The sequence below is a fragment of the Herpailurus yagouaroundi genome, unplaced genomic scaffold (assembly GCF_014898765.1).
Source record: "Herpailurus yagouaroundi ecotype Mexico unplaced genomic scaffold, PumYag 199, whole genome shotgun sequence".
NCBI lineage: Eukaryota > Metazoa > Chordata > Mammalia > Carnivora > Felidae > Herpailurus > Herpailurus yagouaroundi.
The window spans coordinates 16,197,104-16,205,241 of record NW_024412430.1 but is presented as its reverse complement, the minus strand read 5'-3'; the positions used below and the strand labels follow the sequence as shown (position 1 = coordinate 16,205,241).

General features: G+C 44.0%; 1 protein-coding gene across 1 annotated transcript in view; it reads right to left on the bottom strand.

The window, feature by feature from the left end:
• SLC1A1 (solute carrier family 1 member 1) overlaps positions 1–7,722 on the bottom strand; it is a 42,388-nt gene extending 34,666 nt beyond the window's left edge. The window contains exon 1 of the mRNA XM_040449464.1: positions 7,506–7,722. Coding sequence (XP_040305398.1) covers positions 7,506–7,707 — 202 coding nt within the window. The 5' untranslated portion in view covers positions 7,708–7,722. The remainder of the gene's footprint in view (positions 1–7,505) is intronic.
• Positions 7,723–8,138: the final 416 nt, after the last annotated feature.

The following is an 8,138-nucleotide window of genomic DNA, read 5'->3' as shown; positions in this document are numbered from 1 at the left end:
GAAGGAAGGAAGGAAGGAAGGAAGGAAGGAAGGAAGGAAGGAAGGAAGGAAGGAAGGGGTGGAATCCCAGGTCCACGCATTCAACATATAGGAGGCTTCTTAGAATCCCTGCATGGTTTTTCACTCCTTCTTTTAAGAAACAAAATCAGGTTGGGGCACCTGGGTGGCTCCGTTGGTTAAGTGTCCGACTTTGGCTTAGGTCACAATCTCACAGTTTGTGGGTTCGAGCCCCACGTCGGGCTCTGTGCTGACAGCTCGGAGCCTGGAGCCTGCTTCAAATTCTGTGTCTCCTCCTCTCTCTGCCCCTCCCATGCTCATGCTCTGTCTCTCAATAATAAATAAACGTAAAAAAAAAAAAAAAAAAAAAAAAACAGGTTAACTTAGAGTTGAGTGGAGCTGTGAGCCAGTGTAGTAACAGCAGAGGCAGAAGTCAAGCTCATTCATGGTTGATTCTCCAGCTTCACTAGCTCAGAATTAGACTGACACAGCTTGCATGTTTCATTTTATTATTGTGGCAAATGGCATGCTCATTGTGGGGACTCCATTCCTTATACATCAGGTGCCCCTTTCTTCTTTGCAGAAAAGGCAATGGAGACATCAAATTAATATACTAGGTCCTCTGGCTTCAGTAGCTGTGCTCTAACTCAACATGAATTTCCTGATGATCTTAGGAAAATGCTTAATTCGTGTGTACAAACCTACTTAGTTCATCTTATTTTCTCGGTTCCCTAACAAGGCTTGGGAAGGTTAAAAAAAAAAAGCACTTAAATTCAGGCAGAATCCAGTGGTTACAGATGTTGCAAATGAGGCAAGAAGTTCATTCGTCGCCTGTATGGTTTGGGGCTACGACCTTGCCTTCCCCAGCATGGAATTGTAAGTTTAAAGGGCACCCTGAAATGGCAATTTTCTAGAGATGAAACTAAGAAGCCACCAATGGTTCCAAAGGAGCACCCATACTCCCTGCACTCCCACCAGCAGAAGCTGACCTTAAATGCTCTTAGGTCCCCAACGGCAAGCTGTACAACCAAGTGACATGTGCATTTTCCACTCCTCCACCTTCTTGGCCACAAGGGAACTCACAGACCTGGCCAGAAGTCCCAGGATGCATGAACGGGTGAGTGGCAGGAACCCCACCCTCTCACGGGTGTGGTTTTCTGTTTACCTGTTTTCACGCAGGCGGGGTTAACAAATGTTGAATTTAATCAAACCCCGTTTCAGGGAGGGGGGGACATGGCCTGGTTCTTTCCACCGGAGGACATAGAATAGTACCCAGATTCACAGCTGCTTACGAGTGAATGAATACATCGCTTAAAAAAAAAAAAATGCCTTCCCAGCCCACCCAAACCAACGTGTTCTCTCCTGCAAAGCCTGAATTTCAAAAATAGGCATCTCTGGGGCACCTGGGTGGCTCAGTCAGTTGAGCGTCCGACTTCGGCTCAGGTCTGGATCTCACAGCTTTTGAGTTCGAGACCCCATCGGGCTCTGTGCTGACGGCTTACAGCCTGGAGCCTGTTTCAGATTCTGTGTCTCACGGTCTCTCTCTCTCTGCCCCTAATTCACTCGCGCTCCGCCTCCCTCCCTCAAAAATGAATAAACATTAAAAAAATTTTTTTTAAATAGTCCTCTCCAAAAACCGTGACCGACTTCACTTACCCTGCTCCCGGCTCCATGCCTCACTGCCTCTTCAGGGAATTTCACTCACTGACTGATAGTAGTATTTGCTTGCCATGCTGGTTTATCTTGCCACCAGGATTCCACCTCAACTGCTCTGTACCTTGAGAGTTAGAATCTCGCCTTATCCTTTATCTTGGCCAGCTGCTGGCTGGCCTCCTGTTATTGCAAATAAATGCGTTTTTGGCACACAGCCATGCCCATCACTTACATATTGTTGAGGGGTGATTTTCTGCGGCAGCCAGTTGGGAAGCTGGACAGAGAACATGTGGCTCGAAAAGCTTAAAATATTCATTATCTGGCCTTTTACCAAAAAAAGTGTGCAGATCCCTACTTGCTGCGTATTTTACATCTGACTGCTGTTTAATAAATATTGTTTATATCTAAACTTCTATAAGTTTTTTTTTTTTTTTTCTTGGTTAAAAAGTAGTGGAAAACTTTAGGCCTTAGAGCGGAGATCAAGCCCTAAAAATTTGAAGTCCTGATGTATAGGGGCTGCTGGAGTGACAACCATTTAAAGTTTGAAACAAGTTTTGTTTTCTCTTTTTTTTTTTTTTTAATCACTGAAGGGTGGAGTCTTCCATTTATCCTTGAAGAAGCTTCCCACAGATGTAAATCCAATCCTCAACCAGCACTCTTGTCAAAAGGGGAAGGTTCATCGACATACAGAATGCAGGTGCTCTCTACCAAAGTCTCATGTTTGGTACATAATTTGTCCAAGAGGTGAAATCAGTGCTAAGACCCAGAGACTCAGTGGTTTGGGATGGAGGGAAAGGAGGGAGTTTTCTTGGCTTGGTATAAATTTGCAACGTACTGGACTGCAACCCCACAGGACAAAGTACAGTGTGGGTGCTTCCGAGGAGCCAACATGTGGAGGAAATCCAAAGTAAGGCGCCACAGGAACAGGCAGGAGTAAGCATCTTGCTCTCAGGACAGACTGCACCGGCAGTGGCATGGACTCAACACAGCCCAACCCGGACAGACTCCCACGTCCTGCAGGTTGGGTGGGTAAGCCCCAACCCAGCAGGTGCAGATGCTATCCATTCTGTAGTGAGTGTCCGATGGGGCCCACAAGGCAAATCACCCCTTTGCACCCACAACGAGGGTTTCCACTTGGTTTGCTTCCGGGCTGGGGCAGGCAGACCTATGTGATGGTGAAATTCTTCCTTCTCAAAGCCTCGTGTCAGGGGATGGCAATGCCTGGAACATCATGTGGAGGGACGGGCTGGCGGCTGAGCAAAGGGGCAGACCTCTTAAGGCCTCCCTCTTAAGGGACAGGCTGGATGGCACTGTTGGTGTTTCACCTACTTTCATTCCCCAAACTTCCATAAAGCTTTGTCCCAAGGAACAGCCTGTGAAGAATTCTCATTCCTATCTTAGGAGAGAGGAGCAAAAGGAGAGTTCCTCAGGGTCAGAGGTGTGGCCGCAGTCACTGGAGACACCAGAGGAGGCAGCTGTGACCGGCAGAGCACTTCTGGCCCAGTGGTGGCGGCCAAGAGGCTGCAGTGGAAAGGATGGGGGTCTCATCCTGAGCACAGCTAAGGTGCCATCTTGGAATGATGCTCAGGGAACCCCTGGGAGACGGGTTGAGGGGCCGTTCCCTTTTCTGCGATGGTCATGGGAGGCCTAGGTCATCATCATCTGTGTATTCAAGAAAATGTGCCCTGAATTTAAACTCACTGGTGGTGAGACCTGGACCAGGACTTTCCAGAACCACAATTCTCTTGCTAATTCCCCAGTGGTTTGATACAAGCACAGCTTAGAAACCTAAACGTTAAGGGGGCCCAAACAGATATTCTGCACACCCGCAGGAGCATGATCCTCAGAATGTCAATTACAGGAAGGATTCTGTTAGTGCCTACACTGCCTGTCTCTAAAAATGCCTTGAGATTACATCTACTGTGCCTTTTCTCTTTTTTTCCTGTTTTAACTAAATTCTAGACATTCTGTCATTCTATCCCTGCATAATTCCATATTCATTAAAAAGGAAATTTTCTTACATAACTAAAATGCCGTTATCACCACTAACAAAATTATCAATAATTTCTTGGTACCATCTAAGCCTATATTCAAATTTCCCCAATTAATGTGACATGTTACCCTCACTCATCACATGAAAAAGGATGCTTCTGTTTAAAAAGAAACAGCTATGAACTATTTTTATGTCAGTGGAGGCTTTCATGGCAGAGGGTTTTTTTTTTTTTTAATTTTCCTACATGTTAATCCATCAAGAGAGTTTCCTTTATGCAGAAGCACAGATTACTAATCATAGGTCTCAATTTTGTTTCTCCCTCTAATGTGTGTGTCCTTAGGACATCCATTTAACTCTCGCCAGCTTCCAACAAGCATCTTTCTTTGTCCTAATAAGTGTATAAAATAAGCTAATGTCTGCTGCATTTATAAAGGCTTCTGAAATGTGAAGACTGTTCTTCCTGTGCATTTCCACAGCCATCCTCCACTCCTGGCTCTGTGCTGAACTGGGGAGGCAGAGGACCACCGCAGGGTTTGGAGAAAGGACCACGCACCACGGAAAAGGTGGTGCAGAGCTACAGGTGCTGGGAACAGAGCTGTGGGAGCCTGGAGCCTGCTTCACATTCTGTGTCTCCCTCTCTCTCTGACCCTCCCCCGCTCATGTTCTGTCTCTCAAATATAAGAAATAAAACAAAAAAAAAATAAGTTTTTAAGAAAACAAACACGTAGTCACCTTGAAAATGTAAAGGAAGGGCAATGAGTCATGTTTTCTTACTATCCATATCTAACTGCTATTAACTATTTGGTTTTCATCCCAACTTTTAAAAATGCACATAAATTTTAATAAAATTTGGATTGTATACAACATCCTATTGTGTAATTTGTTTTATTTTCCTATTTTACACCGTGTTAGAACATATCCACATGTCATTAAATGTTTCCAAGACAAGGTTTTTAATAGTTGTAGACTCATAGCTTAGGTGTATAACTTCCAGTGAGCCTACTTATAATTTACCACCATTATAAAAGTAATGCTTTTATGAACATCCTTGTACCTAAATCTTTGAACATATCTGATTATTTACAAGAAATTCTGAGAAGCAGAATTACAAAGTAGAGAGATCAGAACATGTTCTAAGTTGCCCCCCACCAAATTTGTTCCAAACTGAAAATGTATGAATGAGCCTGTTTTCCCACAACCTTGCCCGCGCTAGTCATATTACCTTAATCTGACAATTTAAAACATGAATATGAGATCACTGTTCCCATCCTGCTTTGTTCATGTCCCTTGAATCTTTTGACTATTTTGTTGCTCAGGACAACAGAATGGGGTAGCGGTTCTGTGCTCTTTTGCTCTTAATTGCCAGCGTTTGGTAAAGGAAAAATGTAGAAATGTTAAGGGGGCGCCTGGGTGGCTCAGTTGGTTAAATGTCCGACTTTGGCTCAGGTCATGATCTCAAGGTTCCTGAGTTCAAGCCCTGCTTCGGGCTCTGTGTTGACAGCTCAGAGCCTGGAGCCTGCTTCAGATTCTATGTCTCCCTCTCTCTCTGCCCCTCCCTGCTTGTGCTCTCTCAAAAATAGACAAACATTTAAAAACATTTTTTTTTTTTTAATGTCCAGACCTGTGATACAGCTTGAAAAAGCAGCTGGGCTACGTGGTGAGCAAAGTGCTGAGGGTTGCAAATTATTTTCCTAGATTATCTGCAAAGCTGAGCTAGCACACAAAACAGCCCGACTGCAAAAATACCACTAGATGTTGACTGCCAAAACTGATACATATTTCAAACATCACATATTATACTAGTATATTCACACATGTATTTTTACCTCTTCTTCTCAAACCCGGTTTAACGCACGAGTTTTGGATTTGCTGCCGAATTTGGATCAACTTTCCATACATTCCTCCACAGACCCAAGTTTTAAGTGGTATTGATCATCAAGTGATTTATGTACCTTGTACAAGTGCATGCCAAGTATAGTATTATATGTTTAACTGTGAATGTTTTTCTTGGGAGAGAGTACAAAGCTCTCATCATCTTTTCAAAGGAGCCTCAGAAGAGATTTAGAATTGTGAGGCTGAGAAAATTCTAAGGGGTGATAAAGGCAACATCTACTGGGCCAGCAGGTAAATGAGCGCCATGGACAAGGTGTCAGATGATAGGGTAGGGGGGCCGCGGTATCCTCAAACATATTAGCTTCAAACTAAATAGAGTAGCTGTCTCTTAGCTCCAGATCACTGTTGGTCTTGGGGCGGGGGGGGGGGGAGGGGGGTACATGGGTCCAGTGTTTTGTGATCTTAATTTTTTTCAGAGGAAGCCAGAAATCCAGATGCCTACATGAAATCTTGCAAGTTTCAGATGCTCACACTAACTTAAAGTGGAACAGATGAACAATACATGGTACAACACACTGGCCTGCTGATTTGGCCCTCAGGCTGCAGGGCCTAAAAGAAGCCGGGCGTTTCAAAACACAATTAAACACATACATACAAATAATTAAACGCTCTTTTTAGGCTGGTAATAAGCCAAGAACACCCAGACCAGGAGATTCTAATGTGACTGGAGTTTGGCACTTGGAAAGTTCAAAAGCCAGATCTATAGCTGGGCACAGCAAATCCTGTCCCCTGCCCCCACCCAAGGCTAACATCCAGGGCTCCCCATAGATAAAAGCCCCAGGTCGTCGTAGTGGCAGTGGGGAAAAATGTTCTGGAAAAGGACACGTCAAGATTCCTAACTGTGCGGTTACATAAAACCTGAGTTTTTTCAAGCAGACAATACTAGTGAGGGGCGGGCCACATTTTACCTATTGTCAGAACGAAGGTGAGTACGAGAGACTCTGGAATGCACTGAGAAGCTCACCGCACCCACACAAATGACATTTCTGTAAGCCAAATTACTCTCCACCTCCAGCGGGAAGCCTGCTCTTTAGAGGGACCTTGCAAGAGAATGGCCACTAAGGGAGAAAGCATTTCCAAAGCCAACTGTGTCACAAGTTCAGATGTGAAAATGCCAGGCTGTTAAAATGCGGTGCAAACCCATAATGAAACGTTTTCTGCAGCACGCGGCTGTGAGTTTTCAAGGGCAGGTATGCGGAGGAGTAGAAGCCCAGCGGGGAAGGCGGAGAGACTCCAAGGGCAGCTGCCCAGGGTGGGTGGGGGGGCCAGGACGGCTGCAGGTGGGAAACAGATGAGTGAACTACCGAAAACAATTTCAAAACTGACAACCACATTTCGCCTGGGGACAACGGTTGACATTTCAGTGGCCAAATATGGTGTTTTTTTTGTTTTGTTTTGTTTTTGTTTTACTCCTGTGTCCTGGATAGAGTGTTATTTATAGTACGTTTGAAAATGGCATCTTGCGGGGCACCTGGGTGGCTTAGGCGGTTGAGCGTCTGACTTCGGCTCAGATCATGATCTCACAGTTCGTTGAGTTCAAGCCCCACAACGGGCTCTCTGCTGTTGGGCCAGAGCTCGTTTTGTATCCTCTATCCCCCTCTCTCTCCCTGCCCCTCCCCCGCTCACCCTCTCTCTCAAAAGTAATGAATAAACATTAAAAAAAAAAGAAAAGAAAAAAGAAAATGGCATCTTCCTCACAAGACATCACGTGGCTGGCCAAATGAAGCTGTGAGCTATGGTGGACCGTGCCCTAGGTAGAGCAGTGGCACTTTGTGAGTAATGAAATATTCCCACTCAAGCCAATATATACTTTCCAAGTAAGCAGAGAGAGAGAGAGAGAGAGAGAGAGAGAGAGTGTGATGCGTGAGATACATCAAATGCATTTCAATTTTTTTCATCATTAGAAAAGCACAACTTAAGAGACAGCTCCTTAAATAATCACAGAGAACCATCAGTTTTCTCAAGGTACCTGTAATCATGCTGGATATAATTAACGGCAAAATGATGAGTTTCAGCATCCTCATTAGAATTTCCCCGGGGAAAGCAAAGTAGAACTTCTCCAGACTAGACAGCTTGCTGTATTCTCGAACCAAGATGCCGATGGCAATCCCTAAGAGAAACAAGATCAGAAAAAAGAAAAGAGGAATAGCATTGAGTTCTCCTGTATGCATTTCTATGGAAAAATACCCGCCAAAGACCCCCACATTTTAATGGCATGAAACATAGTTTAGATGATCTTCCATGAGTCTGGAAATTTGAGTCTCAAAAAACAAACATTTTAATGAATAAAAAGTACACATTTATTCCGCAATTCTGTAAAATATATTCTTCACTTGAAAGCTTTTGGTTTTCTCTCTTTCCTCCTTCAATTATGTTTATTATAATGACAAAACGTCCCAAATCCTTCTGGGCAGGAAACAAAATTCATCATTTTACTCAACCCAATATAATTATTTTGTTTTTACACACTCCCCTTATTCTTGGTCCACCTTAGGTATTTTACATTTTATTTGTGTTTTTTTTTTTTTTTAATTTTTTTTTTCAACGTTTATTTTTGGGACAGAGAGAGACAGAGCATGAACGGGGGAGGGGCAGAGAGAGA